Genomic DNA, 21190 nt, shown 5'->3' with positions numbered 1-21190 from the left:
CATCAGTGGATCCTGCCTGCAGCAATTATTACTGTAATGTTCTTTTTCTTATTTTTTTATTGTTTACTTACTTTTGAGAGAGAGATAGAGAAAGAGAGGGAGGGGCAGAAAGAGAGGGGGACAGAGGATCCAAAGATGGCTTTGTGCTAACAGCAGTGATCTCCATGTGGGGCTTGAATTCAGGAACTGTGAGCTGAAGTCGGATGCCTAACCGACTAAGCCACCCAGGTGCCGCTATTACTGTAATGTTCTAAGGGCAATTTTCTATCTCTCTCCTTTCTCCTATGTTAATTGTAATCTCCCGTAAAGAAGATTTATTGTCTCCCCCATTTATTTCAATCATTTATTTCTATTCGTAGGAAATAATGGATATTTAGTTTATTCTTTGGGTTATAATCCAATACTATTCTTATTTATTTCATTGCCCAAATTGTTCCAGCTTTGTCCATGGGGAGCTCTTTCAGGCTGGCCTCTGTATCCTTCTGACATGTTATTTCATACTTTGCAGCACTACAAGATGCCCAACCCTAGAATAACCATTTCTCCAAGAAGTCCTGGTTGCTTTTATTAATGATATTTAGAACCAAGATCCGGGCACTATATATAGTTGCTGATACTGAGTTGTCACTATTTTTAGGCCTTTCCAGCAGAATATACTAACCCATGTACATATGTATGTCTATAATTCTGTATGTTTCTATCTGCATATAATGAAATCATAAGTTCATAGTGAGACCTCCAACTCTAATCTAGCACCACAGAGCTCATTCTAGCCTCTCCTCTTGCTTATATGTAACTTCTTCAACAGAGAAAAACATTCTACCTAGCCCTCATTACAGTTTGCCAATTTGTTCAACCCTAGCATACCTGTAGTTTCAGTCTTACTCCCACAAGAAACAAATTTACCAACTAGAGACAGTGTTTATGTACCTTTTTGGTTTTATCCTTATAGTATCTAGTCAAAATACAGTTTCTCAAAGTTACTTAAGTCAACTTCTTTTCTCACCCATTTCTTTCCCTGAAATGATGTCATATGTTAGTGAAACAGTTACATATATTTTCACATTCCATCTGCATTCCATCTGCATTCCATCTTGGAATTCTTCTGAATCCTGACTGAATTTTTGCATACTGTATAGTATTTATGCATACTGTATAGTATCACTGTTTGCGGTGTTAGTTTTACAGGTTTTGACAGATGTGTGGAGTAATGTTTCCACCACCACTTTACCATACAGAATGGTCTATCACTTCTCTTCTCTTATGCATTCCATTTATAGTCAATCCCTATCAACACCTGGTAACCACTGATTTGTTTTCATCCCTATAGTTTTGTCTCTTCCAGAATGTCATATAAATGCACTGGATAATACAACAGCTTCTTGAATCTGGCTTCTTCCACTTAGAAAAAAATCATTTAAAATGTAATTCACTTAAGATTCACACTTTCATTTTGAAGATATTTTGGAAGAATAGAATTCTACGTTGTTAGGTATTCTTTTAGCACTTTAAATTCTCATTTGTCTTTTGGGCAGAATGATTTTTATTGAGAAGTCCACTACCAATTGTATTACTGTGCCTTTGAAACTAATGGATATTTTACCACTTTGGGCTGCCTTTAAGATTTTCCATTTGGTTTTTCAGTAGTCCTATGATACATCTGGGAGTGATTTCCTTTGTATTCATCACACTTGGGTTTTACAGAGTTTTCTAAATCTGCAGGTGGCATTTTACTATTATCTACTATCATCCAGTTCTCTAATCTTCTCTTCTGCTGTGTCTAAGGAGCTGTTAAATCTATGGGGTTCTTAATTTGGAGTATTGTATATTTTACTTACAGAATTTCCATTTGATTATTTTTTTTTTAAGATTCCAAGCCTCAGATAAAATTCTCCATCTCTTACCTTTTTTTCTCAATTCTAATTTCTTCAATGTATTAATTATAATATAAATTTCCTTTTCTATTTAAAATGCCCATTTTCTATTTAAATTCTAATATCCAAATCACATATTGTTTTTTATTGTCTGGTTTTTATATTGGTTTTAAAAGATAACATACTATCTCATGGCATGCCAAATACTTTATATAATGATAAAAAATTTTATTTTTTTATTTATTTAAAAAATTTTTAATGTTTTATTTATTCTTGAGAGAGAGAGAGCATGAGCGAGGGAGGGGCACAGTGAGAGAGGGACACAGAATCCGAAGCAGACTCCAGGCTCTGAGCTGTCAGCACAGAGCCCGACATGGGGCTCGAACTCACAAACTATGAAATCATGACTTGAACCGAAGTCAGACGCTCAACTGACTGAGCTACCCAGGCGCCCTGATAAAAAAAAAAATTTTAATGTTTATTTATTTTTGAGAGAGAGGGAGAGTGTGTGAGTGGAGGAGAAGTAGACAGAGAGGGAGACACAGAACCTGAAGCAGGCTCCAGGCTCTGAGCTATCAGCAGAGAGCCCGACGCGGGATTTGAACTCACATACCATGAGATCATGACCCGAGCTGAAGTTGGGTTAACCAACTGAGCCACCCAGGCACCCCTATTATGTTATTTCTTTTACTGTAAAACAGCCTCAAATTACACAATGGGTACAAGAACACTATAAAGAACTTTTACTCTTCTGAAATAACCATAGTTAATGGTTAAATATATATCCTTCCAGAACTGCTTTCTGTGACTATACATTTACTTTTATTTTTAAAAAAACAACTTGCATTTTTCACTTAATGATATACAAGCAGCCCTCAAAATTCCAATACACACAAATTTCAGTTGCCTTATTTGGTCAAACACCACCAGTTCCCCAGCAACATGGTTCAAATTTCAGTTGAACAAGACTGTGAGTAATTGCACAAACTTCACTGCTAACTCTTCAATCCACAAACTGCTTCTAAATAACAGATCATGATCCGTGATCAATCATGTCACTTATCTCACAGTCTGTCAATGACTAGTCATGTGTGTCTGTCAGTCTATGCCAAGACAGTAAAGCATGTAAGGTGTTTTCCTTTCTTGTCTCCTAGTGATAAATCCACATAACATTTTATAAAAACAGATAATCCAAAAAGGGAATTAGCCAAAAAAACGGAAGTGCAGAAAAAGAAAAAATAACATTGGAAGTAAAATTCAAATAAAATATAAATGGAGTTACAGAATAGCTACATTGTCAGTCCATCAATGGGATATATTAATAAACTTACAATTATAATATAGTTACATATCTAATAAAGGAATGTGATTCATATTACCCTGTAAGTTTTATTATAATTTGAGCAAAAATATAATATGGTATGTTTTAGATTTTTAAAACATACTGTAAAATTCACACTTAATACTTTCAATAGAAGAGAATACTCTGAAAGAGAAACATGAAGTAGAAGTGGGGAAAATACACATAAGTTAATTCTGACTGCAGTGATATCTTATATATTAATTATTAACCTTTGGTTATGTAAGACTACTTTGGTTTCATAGAGTTTATTCTTAATACTTTTCATTTGGGTTGTGAATGTTCATTTCTCGCTAATTTTTCAAAATAAAATTAGATTTGTCAACCCAGTAATATTCTCCAAAAAAAGCAGTTTAAAACATTTTTAAAAATTAACATTTTATTTATCTTTTATTTCTCCATGGAAAGGTGAAATTTTATGGTACTATATATGTACCTTTAGAAAATCTCTATGGTCAATTGGCCAGTTTGCAATACTATTTTCGTGCTCCTTTCATTTTGGTAGACACAAAATTCAATACGATCATATACCTCTCTGTTTTTACTTTGACTTCAGTCTTATTGAGAAAGACTATCTGATAGATACCTGAGCTGAATTCCATTTTTGTGCTTTTATATTTTACTGAATGATTAGCTGTAATTATTTCATGTGAAAAAAATATTCAAATTTAAATGTAGAATATGTGTCAACCGTTTGTGGAATTTTTCTTAAGTTTAAATATGTTCCTCTGGAAAGCTTTTTTTAATAAAATTATTTCATACATCATTGCATATCCATTCAAATATATATATTATACATTCTAAATACTGGAATAAAAATCAGATTGCTATAAGAGGAGGGGGAGGACAAGGAGGAATTGAAGGAGGAGAAGGAGGAGGAGGAGGAAGAGGAGGGGGAGGAGGAGGAAGAGGAGGGGGAGGAGGAGGAAGAGGAGGGGGAGGAGGAGGAGGAGGAGAAGGAGAATAGCTGACCATAATAATGTTAACACTACTGCCATTTGAGAGACCCTAGAAACGAAGCCAGAGGAACAAAGATAGACATATCAACATAAATGAAAATTGACTGTGGAAGGGAACTGAGTGTGATAAAAAGGATGAAGATGTCCCAGAATTAGTAATGCCAGCAAAAATAGCACATTGAAGGAGTTCTCAAAGATATGTGACAATGTTGAAAATGCAAAAGGTAAAAGATGGGAAGCTGATCCAAACCTGAACAGGAGTATTATAATTTGCAAAGGCAGAGAAATAATGCTAACTCCATATTGTGAGTGACACAGCAATAAGGTAAGCACTGTCCAAGTTATCATGATCAGTTTTTCACAAAGAAATAAAACACTTTAATCCTCAATGTATCTAATGTTTTAAATTATAGTATACTAAATATTTTTTTCATTTTTCTTTATTTATAATAGAAGAGAGTATATAATGTTTCCAAAAATATTTTTAAGTCACAGAACAATCACAAATTTTAATTTTTTTTTTAAGAAAAAATTTTTGCTTGCTGAGTCATTTTTATGGTCCTACACTACCATGTACCATCTACATCTCCCATGTTAGTGCATATGTACCTACCTTACTCTTTTTAAGAGCTACATAATATTCTACATATCTGATTCAGTCACTAATTCTGCATATCAAACCCTAAAACCTAGTGATTTAAAATAACAATTTATTGGGGTGCCTGGGTGGCTCAGTCAGTTAAGCATCTGACTCTTGGTTCTGGCTCAGGTCATCATCTTGCAGTTTGTGAGTTCAAGCCCTACATCGGGCTCCGTGCTCATGGTACAGAGCCTGCTTGGGATTCTTTCTCCCTCCCTTTCTGCCCCTCCCCTGCTCACTCATTCTCTCTCTCAATTGCAAAATAAATACATAAACTTAAAAAAATTTTTTAAATAACAATTTATTAAGCCTAACAATTCTATACATTGACTGAGTTCAGACAGTTCTTCCGCTTCACGTAATACGGATCAGGTTACTCATGCAGAGGCATTCACTTGGTAGCTTGGCTGGGGCTGCAATGATCATAATGTTCTCCCACTCCAGTGTCTCTCCTCATGTACCTTCCATCATTAAATAATCTGTTCTGAGTTTACGGCATGGCAACTGACTTCCAAAAGGGTATCTTCCAAGAGAACAAGCTCTAATGTACTCATCGAGCCTCTGGTTTGTTTCATGCTTATGAATGTATCGTTTGCCAAAGCAAGTCACATGACCAGGACTAAGATAATATGGGAGTAATCTACTCAAGGGTATGAATACCAAGAAGTATCATTTATTGAAAGTCACTAATGTAATAGTATCACTTATTTACCCTCTGTTAGTAGACATTTATACTGTTTATAATTTTTCCCATTAAAACACTATAGGATATTATCATTGTAAAAAATCTTTACCCAATTATGCCCACACAAGATATTATCCTAGATAAAAGTATAAATTCTTCATACTTAACAATCAGGAAATTCTACATTTTAAATTTAGAGAGAAGTTAATTTCTATTTATCATATGTACTAATTCATATCAGTAAAGAAAGGATAGAATAATACTCCTAAAAAATCTTGCCAACACTGGGGATTGTTCACCTTTTTTATGTATTTTCACTAATTTGCATTTATTTTATTAATAGTAAAGTGAAGCATATTTTTGTATATTTTATGATTATTTATGTTTTCACTCTTTATTTTTCTATTGTGGTATTTTTGATTTATACGTTTGTAAGTAAGATATTGATCCTTTCTTCAATTTTGCATGATGCTAATATCTTGTCTCAACCACTGGTTTTTAAACTTTGTTTATGGCAGATTTTATCCCATAGAAGCTAATAATTTGTATGTCATCATATCTAGCCATTTTTTCTTTCAGGTAAGCTAATCTCTATTCCTTAGACTACAAAATTTATGTCTTATATTTTCTAGCATACATATACTTTTCTTGGCATTTTACTTTTTCTCCTAAAAGTTATTTTTGCATGTGAAGTATTATGAATTATCCAAATGTCATTTATTGACTGACTATCCTTCTTTTCTCCCACTTGATTTATTCTTTAACTGATTTACTTATTCCTACAACAGCATCACATTTTTAATTATTATAGTAGAGCATGTTTTAAATATCTAATAAAGCAAGTAGCACTTCATTCTTTTGAAAAGGTTCTTGTCTATACTCATACTTTTTTATTTTTCCAGTTTCATTGAGATATAACTGACATATAATGATGTATCAGCTTAAGGTGTACAAGGCAATGATCTACATATATATCATACATTTTTCTTATGTATATAACTTTAGAATCATCCTGTCAAATTCTGAAAAACATCCCACTGGGTTTTGATTGACATTACTTTAAATTTTTAGATGCTATCTTTATCTGTTCAATCTGCTAAAACAAAATACCACAGACTGGGTGCTTATAAAAAACAGAAATTTATTTCTCACAGTACTGGAACCTAGAAGTCTGAGATCTGGGTGCCCACATGATCAGGTTCTGTTTCTGATGAGAGGTGCTCCCCCGTTCATAACCTCACATTGTATAAGGGGCTAGGGAACTCTGTTAGGGCACTAGCCCCATTTATGAAGGCTCTATCCCTCCTGACTTAATCACCTCACAAAGACCCTACCTCCTAATACCCTCATACTGGACATTAGGTTTCAACATTTGAATTTTGGAGGACACAAATATTCAGACCATAGCAGATTCTTTTTTTTTTTTTAATGTTTGTTTATTTTTGAGAGTGGGAGTAGGGGCAGAGAGAGATGGAGACACAGAATCTGAAGCAGGCTCTAGGCTCTGAGCTATCAGCACAGAGCCTGACATAGAGCTCAAGCCCACAAGCCATGAGACCATGACCTAAGCAGACGTCAGACGTTCAACCAACTGAACACCCAGGCTCCCATAGCAGATTCTTTGAAGGAACCACAGAAATGAAAAATATAATTATTGAAATTTAAAACTCTAGGGGCGCCTGGGTGGCTCAGTAGGTTAAGCGTCCGACTTCAGCTCAGGTCACGATCTCGCGGTCTGCGAGTTCGAGCCCCGCGTCGGGCTCTGGGCTGATGGCTCAGAGCCTGGAGCCTGCTTCCGATTCTGTGCCTCCCTCTCTCTCTGCCCCTCCCCCGTTCATGCTCTGTCTCAAAAATAAATAAACGTTAAAAAAAAAAATTAAAAAAAAAAAAGAAATTTAAAACTCTAAGCAATTAGCTAGCAAGTAAAAACATCTGAAGAGATAATTAGGAAACAACAAAATGAATTACACAGAATGCAATAGAGAGGCAAATAGATAAAAAATATAAAAGAGTTAAGAATCATAAAAGATAAAATGATGTGGTCCAGTATGCTATCTAATGGGAGTTCCAGAAGAAGACAACAGAAGATAGGGGAGAGTCAGTACTCAAAAAGATCATGGGTGAAAATTTTCCTAAGATTCAGGAACCAAAATGAGTCTCACAAAATGTAAATAAATTCTCACCTAGACTCATTAAAACTGGAGCCAAATAAAGGGGAAAAGAAGCTCTAATGAGCAAATAGAAAGAAACAGAGGGGCAATTAAATGAACATCAACTTTCTCAACTACGACAAAAGAATTCAATAATCTCTTTAAAATACTGATAGAACATAAATGGCAATCTACAAATCCATGGCAAAATAAAGACATTTGAGGGAGAAAGGAAAGAGAAAAGAAAGCCTTGAGTTTACTATTAACAGACCTGTCAGTATTAAAACTAATTAGAAAAATGTAGATTAGCTGGGCCAGTTTCTGGAATACACAGAAGACAGCATCAACATTTTTACCAGGATAAAGCTTCAGAGACAGTTAAAACCTAAAATTATTCTTTCTTTACAGCTATTTGCAATATCAAATTGAAGATAATTTATGATTGCATATTTTCTCTCTACTATTTGGGATGATACAAACCCTATTTCTATTGATTTGCTGATTATCCTGAAAACTTTAATATGCCTACATAACTAAACAAAGTCTACAGCTGGTCAATGTTTTATTTCCTAAACAATACAAGGACCTAACAATCAATTCCATCCAAGCGCATTAATAATTGTAGTTCAGTATTTTAGTTCTCCCTTTTTTAGCTTTACAAATTAAATACAATTATTACCTTTAATTGCATATTTTTTGCTTTCTTTTTAAAATGCTAAACAAAAATATTTCTTCAGACTACCATGGGGAAATATTAAAATTTTTCAATGAAGACTGAAGAGAGCAGAGAGGGCATGTGAGGTAATCAACATCCCACAAATAGTTCCCAAATAAGATCTCTTGCTTAGTATGTCATACATGCCTGCCAACATTTTGTACAAAAATATTCCCATAGCTTTATTCATAACAGCCAACTAGTAACCACCTAAGTAACCATCAACAGATGGACCAACTGTATTACATTTATACAACGGAATAGTATTCTGCTATAAAAAGGAAAATCTACTGATATGTACAACACAAATTCATCTTTAAAATATACTGTGAATAAAAATAAAATAAATAAAATATTATACTGCATAAAATAAGCCTTATACATAAGAACATACATTATAATGATTCCTTTTACATGAATTTCTGGAACAGAGATAAACTAATCCATGGTGGAAAAAACTGGAACAACAGTTGACTCTGGATGGATAAGGATGAGGAATAAGTGACAAAGGACATGAAGCAACTTTCTGGGGGAGTTAGTAATGTTCTATATCTTGACAAAGAATCAGATGCCATTTGTTAAAACTCATGAAATGGTGCAGTTAAGCACTATACACTTCATTGCACAGTTGACCTTTGAACATGAAGGTTAGGGGCACCAACCCCCAGCACAGTTGAAAATCTACATATAACTTTCCACTACCCCAAAACGACTACTGATAGTCTACTACTGACCAAAGCCTTACCAATAACATAAACACTTTATTAACACATATTTTGTTTGTTACATGTATTATATACTGTATTCTTCCAATAGTTAGCTAGAGAATAAAATGTTAAGAAATTTATAAGACAAATATGTTTACAGCATTGTACTGTATTTATTGAAAAAAAAACTGCATATAAGTGTACTTGTGCAGTTCAAATCCATGTTCAAGGGTCAACTGTATATACACCTTATATTAAAAGAAAAATACATAAATGCTGAACTTCAGTTAATGATATACATACTAAAGTATACTCATTTCAAACTTGCATGGAAATGCATCAAAAAAATAAGACCAATGATAGAAGAATATATATGAGACCAAGAGTAGAATCTGGGCAATGAGTGTATTAGATTCCCATTACTGCTGTAACAAACTACAGCATATTTTTTGGCTTAAAACAGCGCATATTTATTCTATTACAATTTGGGAAATCAGAAGTCTGATATGTTTTTTTTTTAATTTTTTTAAATGTTTATTTATTTTTGAGACAGAGAGAGACACAGCATGAACGGGGGAGGGTCAGAGAGAGAGGGAGACACAGAATCCGAAGCAGGCTCCAGGCTCTGAGCTGTCAGCACAGAGCCCGACGCGGGGCTCGAACTCACAGACTGTGAGATCATGACCTGAGCCGAAGTCGGACACTTAACCGACTGAGCCACCCAGGCGCCCCAGAAGTCTGATATGTTCTTAACTAAAATCAAGATGTTGTCTGGACTGCAGAGCTTCTGAAGTCTCCACAGAAAAATTCCTTGCCTCTTCCATCTTCCACCTGCATTCCTTGACTCATGGCTTCCTTCTGCCATCTTCCAAAGTAGCAGCATAACACCTTCAAATCTCTTTCTGACCATGCCCCTACTTCTGTCATCACATCTTTTTCTCTGATATTGATTATCCTGCTTCTTATTCTAAACCTTTGTGAAGACATTGGGTCCACCTGAATAATCTAGCGCAATCCCTCCATCTCAAAATTCATAATTTTATCACATCTGCAAAATCCCTTTTGCCATGTAAGGTCACATATTCAAAGGTTCTCAGGATTAGGATGTGGACATCAGTGGGATACCATTATTCTACCTACCATGGTGGGTATATGGGTGTTTACTATGCAATTCTTTCACCATTTATGTATTTTTGAAATTTTCCTAATAAAATATGAGGGAAAAGTTAAAATCCAGCAATAGGGATAAAGTGTTGCCACCATACTAAATCAACATGTATCTTCTTCCAATAAAAAGGAGGAATTTTTCCCCTTCTTACAAATAAAGTTCTTTCAATAAAGAATGTTATTAAAAGTCGTATTTACTGGGGTGCCTAGGTGGCTCACTTGGTTGAGCATCAACTTTGGCTCAGGTCATGATCTTAATGGTTCCTGAGTTTGAGTCCCGCATCAGGCTCACTGCTATCAGCATGGAGCCTGCTTCGGATCCTCTGTCCCCATCTCTGACCCTCCCCCCCACCCTCTCTCTCAAAAATAAGTAAAACATTTTTTTAAAGTAGTATTTAGTTCTGCATTTAGCTACTAAAAACACCATTTCTATTGCTACACTGAAATTTTCAAAAGATTTTTAAGGGAAGTTTATTTTTTTTTAAATGGAAATAGAAACAGACCAAATATAATGCTTAGAACACAGTAAAACATGAATATGAGGTTTTAAATTGTTACCTAGAGTTGCTTTAACTTAGAAAAGATACCACTTTAAGCTATTTTTACAAAAATCACTTTTTAATGCTTATCCAACACACCCTTTTTAAGCAGGATTTCTTCTTTATTAAATAGGCTTTTGTTATATAGATAATAAATAGCTTTTATATAGGATGATCATGATAATTAAATTTTCTTAATATAACAAATTTCAATATTTTTAAATCCTAGAACAAAGTTCACATAATAAAAATGTTGTTTCAGATCTTTTCTCACAGCTCATTTTCAAGAAATCACCAAATTCTATTGATTCTCCTTCCTGTCTCTCCTGTTCTACCTTCACAGTTATATATAAATCCTAATGACCTCATCCCTAGATTATAATAATTTTATAATTTATTTTCTTCTCTCCAAAATTGTATCAACTCCAATCTATCTTACAGAGAGTTAACAACATATGCTTCAAATTTAGACACAAAGAGTCTCAGAAATGTAATGCTTTTAAGGAGTTTTGAACAATACATATCTGCTGAAACCAAACATCTTTTACAATTTTATGCAGATATGCATGTGTCCCTTGGAAACAGCACTCCTGTACCCTTTGGGTAAATACCTACTAGTGCAATTGCTGGATCCTAGAGTAGTTCTATTTTTAGTTTTTTGAGGAACCTCCATACTGTTCTCCAGAGTGACTTCACAAGTTTGCATTCCCACCAGCAGCGCAAGAGGGTTCCCCTTTCTCCACATCCTTGCCAGCACCTGTTGTTTCTTGTGTTGTTAATTTTAGCCATTCTGGCAGGTGTACAGCGGTAGCTCATCGTGGTTTTGATTTGTATTTCCCTAATGAGGACTAATGTTGAACATCTTTTCATGTGTCTGGTAGACATCTGATGTCTTCTTTGGAAAAATATTTATTCATGTCTTCTGCCCATTTCTTAACAGGGTTGTTTGTTTTTCAGGTGTTAAGTTTGGTAAGTTCTTTATAAATTTTGGATACTAACCCTTTATCAGATATGTCCTTTGCCAATATCTTCATGAGCTGTATTGTGAGATCTTGGGGTGCCTGGGTGGCTCAGTTGGTTAAGGATCCAAATCTTGATTTTGGCTCAAGTCATGATCTCACAGTTCGTTAGTTCGAACCCCACACTGGGCTCTGCACTGCGAGTGCAGAGCCTGCTTGGGATTCTATCTCCCTCCCTCTGTCCCTCCCATGATTGTGCGTGTGCTCACTCTCTCTCTCTCAAAATAAATAAACTTTAAAAAAAGAACCGTAAGATCATGACCTAAGAAGAAATCAGGAGTCAGATGCTTAACCAACTGAGCCACCCAGGAGCCTCAATCCTACTTCTGAAACCAACAGTGTACTGTATATTAACTAAAAGATAAATAATAAAAAAAATTCTAAAGCATTATAAAAATGAGCTTACCCTTCTCATACGTAATTCTTCTAATGCTTCCAGCAAACTTGTTTTGAAATCTAGTAGCTGAATAGAAAACATGGTCTCTGAAGAACTTTGAAGAGCAAAGGCAGAGGATGATGAATCAGTCTTAAAATGATTCTCCATATTAACATTTACTTCCTGTAATATAAAAAGGTTTTAACTGAAAAAATCATTTATCTAGGTTTTTCAAGTAAAAGTACATTTACCATAAAGATATAACCACCTGTATCCCATAATACTTCAGGTTTAGCACTGAATAACAGTTTTGTCATCAATACTATTCTAATCTCTTTTTTTTAATTTTTTTTTAATGTTTATTTATTTTTGAGACAGAGCATGAACAGGGGAGGGTCAGAGAGAGAGAAAGACATAGAATCTGAAGAGGCTCCAGGCTCTGAGCCGTCAGCACAGAGCCCGATGCGGGGCTCAAACTCACGGACCGTGAGATCATGACCTGAGCCGAAGTCGGACGCCCAACCGACTGAGCCACCCAGGCGCCCCAATACTATTCTAATCTTGACACCACTTGTGTTTTGTGATGCATCCATAGTTTCTGTGGCTGAGGCTTTTTATGTTACCTTAGTACCTGCACAAACTAAATTTTCTTCCCCTAAACACCACATCTTAAAAGCTGGATTCCTAAATTGCAGGCAAGGTGTGACCCTTCAGTAACTGCTTCATACCAAGGCTGCCAGACCATGTGCTTCCTAACTTTGCCTTGATATATCGCATTTTGTAAGGATGCTATGAATACTAATAGTATTTCAATCTTTAAACCCTACAGAGTTGAAAGAGAAAGAATGAAGTAACTGCCTTTTACTAAAAGCCAAGACTTAAATATCTTTCTCAGTATGAGTCAGGCTACAAGAAACTTCTCTTTTCAACTTTTCATAATAATAAATATCAATTCACAGGTAGTTGGAAAGAAATGTACAGGGTGCCCATACACCACTCAGCCTCTTCCAATGTTAAGATCTTGCATATTAATAGTACACTATAAAAACTGTATATCTGACTTTGGTACAATACACAGAACTTATAAAATTCTTCCACCTATACATTCACTCATTTGTGTGTGGGTGTGTGTATAATTCTGTGCAAGTTTATGTATAGCTTCATGTAGCTACCACTACAATCAAAATATAGTACTGTACCATCAACAGTAGCTCCCTCATGCAGCTTGTTTCCATACCCACTACACTACTCTGTTCTCTATTTCTATAATTGTTTATTTCAACAGCATTATACACAAAATGGAATCCTACATCACGTAACCTATTAAGATTGAATTTTTTTCAGGGGTGCCTCACTGGCTCAGTCAGTAGGGTATGTGACTCGGTCTCAGGGTTGTGAGTTCAAGCCCTACGTTGGGTGTAAAGATTACTTTGAAAAATCAATGAATCAATCAATCTCATCTAATTTAAAAAAAAAAGACTAGATTTTGTTCACTCATGATAATTACCTTGAGGTTCATCCAAGCTGTTGTATCAACAGTTCACTCCTTATATTGCTGAGTAATATTCCATAGTATGGACATACTATGGTTTAACCATGCACTCACTGAAAGACATCTGAGTCATTTTCACTTTGGGCTTTTATGAATAAAGCTACCATGAACATTCATATACAAGTTTCTACGTAAGTTTTCATTTCTTAGAGATAAATGTCCAAGAGAACAATTGCTGGGCTGAATGAATACAGTCCACTTTTAGTTGTGAAAGAAACTACCAAACTATTTTCCAGAATGGTAATACCGTTTTACAGTCTCACTGGCAATGTATCAGTGATCCAGCTTCTCCAAATCCCCACCAGTGTTTGGTGTAATCACTATTTTTTTTATCCTAGCCATTCTGATAGGTATTATATTAGTAAGCATTATCTAAAGAAACAGAGCCAGTAGGATGTATATGTACAGAGAGAGAGAAAAAAAAAATTCATTTTAAGGAACTGGCTCATGTGAGTGGGAGTCCAGCAAACCTGAAATCCTCTGGGCAGGACAGTAGGCTGAAGACCCAAATAAGAGATGATATTTCAACTTGACCAAAGGCAGTCTCAAAGCAGACTTCCTTTAGGAACATGAGTTTTTCCTCTTAAGAACTTCTACTATTTGGATAGGAACACCCACATTATGGAGGATAATCTGCTTTACTGAAAGTCTACTGATTTAAATGCTGATCTCATCTAAAAATTACCTTCACAACAATGTCTAAACAGGTGTTTGACCAAATACATTTGATCAATATATTTTTTTGTATTTTTTTAAAATTAACTTACCCTAGGGCACCTGGGTGGCTCAGTTGGATAAGTGTCAGACTCTTGATTTCAGCTCAGGTGATGCTCTCATGGTTCATGAGTTCAAGCCTTGTGTCAGGCTCTAAGCTGACAGTGAAAAATCTGCTTGGGATTCTCTCTCTCTCTCTCTCTCTCTCTCTCTCTGTCTGCCCCTCCCCTACTCTCTCTCTCAAAATAAACATTTAAAAATAATAAAATAAAATAAAATAAAATAAAATAAAATAAAATAAAATAAAATAAAACTGGCTTACCCTTCATAGCCTAGCCAACTTGACACATAAAATTAACCATCACAGGTGTGCATGCAAGAAACTTTCTAAAAGGGAAATTTCCATTCCTGAAAACGATGGGCTACATTAGTTGGATAAACCCTCCAGCTAAAAACAATTACAATTTTAATAAAATATTTTTAAACCTTCCTAAAAGTATCAAAGACCTAGCAAAATAGTAAAAAATTATAAAGCCAAATTCTAAATTCTAAAAAGACCATGAGCCAAGAACTAAGCTGAACAGAGAAAGCCATGTTCATCCTGTGGGTATCTGCCAAATTGAGTAAAATTAAATAACAACACTGATGACCTCTGGTGTGAGAGACAGGGAGTGCAAACCTAGGGTCTGACAAAGTATGAAGTCTAATAAGAGACCTATTATAGTAAACAGAATTCAGAAGAGTTAAACTCACTTAAGGTTGAAGCAAAAATAACCACCTTCTATAGGATAGCTGCCCAGGTGCCAAGTAGATAAAGCATAAAAGAGAAGAAAGGGAGGCGGAGATATGAAGAAAGTAAAAACTGTCTCATCCCAGAAAGATGCCATTAACTTAATTTCAGATAAGTCTGTTAACAAAGGTGGTTTCATAGGACTGTGAAAGAAACCTCAACTTATGAATAGGATCTCAAATGTTTTCAAACTGGTAGTGCCCATAAGAATCTAGCAGAAGCAAATAAAAATTCTTTCTAGAGAAATGTAACTTTATTGTAGGTACTCAAGAAATCTTTAAAAATTATTTTTCAAGGACAATGAGCAGCACATAAAGATAATCAGGCATAGGACACAACACTGCATTAGGAGAACAGGCAGAAAAACATTGATAATAGAAACACACACACACACATACTGCAGATTTTTCCATTATCACACAAAAGAACTTTAAAACAGCTATGGTTACTATGTTTAAAGAAATAAAGTCAAGGTTGAAACTATTTGCGAAGAAGAGCAGATTTTTAAAATATCCCAGTATAATCTCTAGATAGAAAAAGTATATAATCAAAAAAAAAAAAAAAAAAAAAAAAAAAAAAAAAAAAAAGAAAAAGTATATAATCGACAACTGATAACTCAATATGTTTGGCAAAGACCGTACATAGCTGAAGAGAGATTTAGTGTACTATAAAAAAGATTAAATACAATATCAAGGATGCAGCAAGAAAATATAAAAATGGAAACTACAGAAAAAAAGGTTAAAAAAGAATATAAAGTCAGAGGGTGTAACAGTTCCAGAAAGAAGAAGAGAGAAATAAAGAGACATAAACTATATTCTGAAGAAATAACAGCTGAGAATTTTCCAGAACTAAAGTAAACACCAAGTTTCAGATCAAGAAGCTCAGTGAATCCAAAAATACTTCATTTGATTTAATCCTGACTGAAAAGAAAACAGCATATGGGATGCACTGAGAAACTGAAGAGAAAGGAGTCACCAACATCTTTGGTTCATGCGAGTCTCCATCCTTTAATACTGTTTTATTCTTTTTTATGCTTGCTTTCTAGTTCACTCCCAATCTTTACAGATCACCCCTAATGCTTTTGATATGCATCCTTAAATCTATAGTTATCCTTTTAACACACATGGTGTTATGTGTGTATTTAATTCACATAAATTCTATTATGCTATACAGGAAAAAAAAAGAATTGTAGTGAATCCAAAATGTATTTTAAAAACCCATATCTACAGATATCACAGTCAAGTGACAGAAAAAAATATGAAAAAAAGAAAATATATGAAAAAAATCTTAAAAGATTACAACTAAATCTCAAAGGACTTAAAGCATATAGATATTACCAAAACAAGGAAGCAAAGAAAATATGAGAATGAAAAATTACAGGCCAATATAGTTCACAAAGTAAATCCTAATAATACATACACAAAATACACAAAATACACAAAATAATAGCATACTGAAAGTGACAACAGATAAAAATAATATATCATAACCATGTTGGGTTTCTCGCAGAAATCTAAAGTGTAACATTAAAAATCAATCATTATAATTCTCTACATTAAGATGGTAAAAGAAAAACAATTACATGATAATAAAGAAAAAGCATGTGAAAATACACAACTGCTCAAAATATTAAAAAAGAAAACTCTCAGGGAGTTCCTGGCTGGCTCAGTCAGTAGAGCACGTGGCTCTTGATTTCAGGGTCATGAGTTCCAGCCCCATACTGGGTGTGCAGAGACTGCTTAAAGAAATAAACTTAAAAAAATAAAAAGCTCTCAGAAAACAATAAGCAAAAGAGAGCTTCCTTAATTTGGTCAGCAGAATCTATAAAAAAAATGTTCAGCAACATCATACTTAACAGTGAAAAGTTGAAAGCATTCACCCTGAGATCAGGAATAAGGCAATTTTCAACATTTTATTAAAGGTAACACAATAAGAAAAAGAAATAAAAAGTACATAGACCAAAAAGCAAGAAATAAAACTATAATTAATTAATGAAATAATTGAGAATACAGGATATCTTTTTAAAACTACAGATTAAGGGGTGCCTGGGTGGCTCAGTCAATTAAGCACCCAACTCTGGGTTTCAGCTTGGGTCATGATCTCATAGTTCATGAGTTCGAGCCCCACATTGGACTCTGTGCTGGCAGTGTGGGGTCTACTTGGGATCCTCAATCTCTCTCTTTCTCTCTCTCTCTCTCCCTCTCCCTCTCTCTCTACCCCTCCCCTGCTCACATCTCTCTCAAAATGAATAAATAAACTTAAAAAATAAATAAAACTACGGATTAAGTATTAGAATTAATAAGAGGATTTAACAAACCAGAAAGAAACAGAAACAATATACAATAAGTCAACTATATTCATATACACTAAGAAAAAAGCTTGGAAATAAAATTTAAAATAACATTTGTGGGGCACCTGGGTGGCTCAGTCAACTGAGCATCTGGCTTTTGATTTCAGCTCAGGTCATGGTCTCATGGTTCATGAGATCGAGCTCCGCATCAAGCTGTGTGCTGCCAACACAGAGCCTGCTTGGGATTCTCTCTCTCCCTCTCCCCCTTCCCCTACTCACGCATGTACTTGCTCACTCTCTTTCTCAAATAAACATTTTTTTTCAAAATCAAATCAATCAATAAAAAACATTTGCAACACTATAGCATTTATAACACTAGAGCAATCAAGACAGTGTGAAGATAATGCAGGAGAAGGAAACAGACCTATGAAATGCAACAGGAACATATATACAGGGGTCTGGGTTCCTGTTGCATTTCACAGGTTGCATTTCAATTACATAATACTGAATGGTGAAAAGCTGAAAGTTTTTCCATTAAGATTAGGAACAAGACAAGGTTGCCAACTCTCACCTTTTATTCAACATAGTATTGGAAGTCCTACCCAGAACAATTAGGCAAGAAAAAGAAATAACAGGTATCCAGATAGGAAAGGAAGAAGTAAAACTGTCACTATTTGCAGATGACACATATATATAAAACCCTAAAGACACGACCAAAACATCATTAGAACTAATAATTCAGTAAATTTGTAGGATATAAAATCAACGTACAAAAATCCGTTGCATTTCTATATGCTATAACCATCTACTAGAAAGAGAAATTAGGGGGCACCTGGGTGGCTCAGTCAGTTAAGCGTCCGACTTCGACTCAGGTCATGATCTCACAGTTCATGAGTTTGAGCCGGGTGTCAAGCTCTATTCTAACAGCTCAGAGCCTTGAGCCTGTTTCAGATTCTGTGTCTCCCTCTCTCTCTGCTCCTCCCGGCTCGCTCTCTCTCTCTCTCTCTCTCAAAAATAAATAAGCAAAAAATAAATAAATAAATAAATAAATAAAAAGAGAGAGAGAGAGAAAGAGAAATTTTAAAAATCTCATTTACATTTCATCAAAAAGAATAAAACACTTAGGAATAAATTTAACCAAGGAGGCAAACCTGTACACTGTGTATCTGTACACTGAAAACTATATGACACTGATGAAAGTAACTGAAGAACACACAAATAAAAGCAAAGATATTCCATGCTCATGGATTGAAAGAATTATTATTAAAATTTCCATACTACCCAAAACGATCTACAGATTTAACACAACCCCTATCAAAACTTCAGTAGCATTTTTCACAGATAGAACAAACAACCCTAAAATCTGTGGAACCACAGAGACCCCAAATAGCCAGAGAAATCCAGAAAAAGAAGAACAAAGCTAGAGGTATCACACTTCTTGATTTCAAACTATACCACAAAGTTATAATAACTGGGGTGCCTGGGTGGCTCAGTTGGTTAAGTGTACAACTCTTGATTTTGGGTCAGGTCATGATCTCACAGTTCATGGGACTGAGCCCCAAATCAGGCTCTGAGCTGACAGCGCAGAGCTTGCTTGGTATTCTGTTGCTCTCTCCCTCTCTGCTCATACTCACTCTGTGTCAAATGAACATTTTTTTAAAAGCTATAATAAAACAGTATGGTATTGGCATAAAAACAGACATACAGCTCTCTAAAGTTGAGTCAGTTTCTTAGTTTGCCTCCCTCTTTTTTTTTTTTAAACAGACATATAGGTCAATGGAACAGAATAGAGAATCCACTCAGATACGGTCAATCAATTTATGACAAAGGAACCAAGAAAATACAATAACAACAGTCTCTTTATTAAATGGTGCTGGAAAACCTGGACAGCCACATGCAAAAGAATGAACCTGGACCACTATACCACCATACACAAAAATTAAAATAGATTAAAGACTTGAACATAAGATCTGAAATGATAAAACTCCTTGAAGAAAACAGGTGGTAAGTTCCTTGATGTGAGTCTTGGCAATAATGATTTTTGGATTTGACACCAAAAGCAAATAAAAACAAATGGGAATGTATCAAACTAAAAAGCTTCTGCACAGCAAAGGAAACCGTCAACAAAATGAAAAGGCAATTTATCAAATGGGAGAAAAGATTTGCAAGTAATATCTGATAAGGGATTACTATCTAAAATATATTTAAGGGGCGCCTGGGTGGCTCAGTCGGTAAAGCGTCCGACTTCGGCTCAGGTCACGATCTCGCGGTATGTGAGTTCGAGCCCCGCATCGGGCTCTGTGCTGACTGCTCAGAGCCTGGAGCCCGTTTCAGATTCTGTGTCTCCCTCTCTCTCTGACCCTCCCCCGTTCATGCTCTGTCTCTCTCTGTCTCAAAAATAAATAAATGTTAAAAAAAAAATTTTTTTTTTAATATATTTAAAAACTCATACAACTCACTAGAAAAAAAAAACAATATAATTTAAAAAATTTTTTTCAGCACAAAGCCTGACGCAGGGCTCGAACTCATGAACTGTGAGATCATGACCTGAGCTGAAGTCAGACGCTTAGCGACTGAGCCACTCAGGCACCCCAGAAACAATCCAATTTTTAAAAAATGGGCAAAGGATCTGAATAGACATTATTCCAAAGAAGACACACACATGGCCAACAAGTACATGAAAAGATGCTCAATATCACCAATCATCAGAGAAATGGGTATCAAAACCAAAATGAGATTATCACCCCACATTTGTTAGAATAGCTAAAATCAAAAAAACAAGAAATAACAAGCGTTGATGAGGATGTGAAGAAAAGGGAACTTTTGGGCACTATCAGTAGGAATGTAAACTGGTGCAGCCACTATGGAAAACAGTATGGAGGGACCTCAAAAACTAAAAATAGAACTATGAAATGATCCAACAATTTCACTTGAGTATTTATCCAAAGAAAATGAAAACACTAACTCAAAAAGATGTATGCATCCCATGTTCACTGCAGCAGTATATACAACAGCCAAGACATGAAAACATTGTAAGTATCCATCAACAGATGAATGGATAAAGAAAACAGTATGTTTTTCAGCCATAAAACAAAGAAGGAAATCTTGTCATTTGCAATATCATGGATGGACCTTGAGGATGTTAGGTTAAGCTGAAATAAATTAGACATAGAAAGACAAATACCATATGATCTCACTTATATGTGGAATCTAACCAACAACAAACAACAAAAAACAGAGATACAAAGAACAGATTAGTGGCTGCCAGATATGGGGGTGGGGGTAGGTGAAATGGGTGAAGGAGGACAAAAGGTATAAACTTCCAGTTATAAAATAAATACATCACAGAGATGTAATATACAGCATGGTGACTATAGTTAATAATACTGTATTATCTATTTGAAAGTTGCTAAGACTTGGGAATGCAAGCTGGTGCAGCCACTCTGGAAAACAGTATGGAGGTTCCTCAAAAAACTAAAAATAGAACTACCCTATGACCCAGCAATTGCACTACTAGGCATTTATCCAAGGGATACAGGTGTGCTGTTTCGAAGGGACACATGCACTCCCATGTTTATAGCAGCACTATCAACAATAGCCAAAGTATGGAAAGAGCCCAAACATCCATCGATGGATGAATGGATAAAGAAAAT

General features: G+C 35.1%; 1 protein-coding gene across 1 annotated transcript in view; it reads right to left on the bottom strand.

The window, feature by feature from the left end:
• CCDC73 (coiled-coil domain containing 73) overlaps nucleotides 1–12373 on the bottom strand; it is a 126018-nt gene extending 113645 nt beyond the window's left edge. Inside the window, exon 1 of the mRNA XM_060606293.3 lies at nucleotides 12222–12373. Within this exon, the coding sequence (XP_060462276.1) occupies nucleotides 12222–12359 (138 nt within the window). The 5' untranslated portion in view covers nucleotides 12360–12373. The remainder of the gene's footprint in view (nucleotides 1–12221) is intronic.
• Nucleotides 12374–21190: the final 8817 nt, after the last annotated feature.

The sequence above is a fragment of the Panthera onca genome, chromosome D1 (assembly GCF_046562875.1).
Source record: "Panthera onca isolate mPanOnc1 chromosome D1, mPanOnc1 haplotype 2, whole genome shotgun sequence".
NCBI classification, from domain to species: Eukaryota; Metazoa; Chordata; class Mammalia; order Carnivora; family Felidae; genus Panthera; species Panthera onca.
Note: the sequence above shows the minus strand (reverse complement) of the source record. Positions and strands in the feature narration are given on the sequence as shown.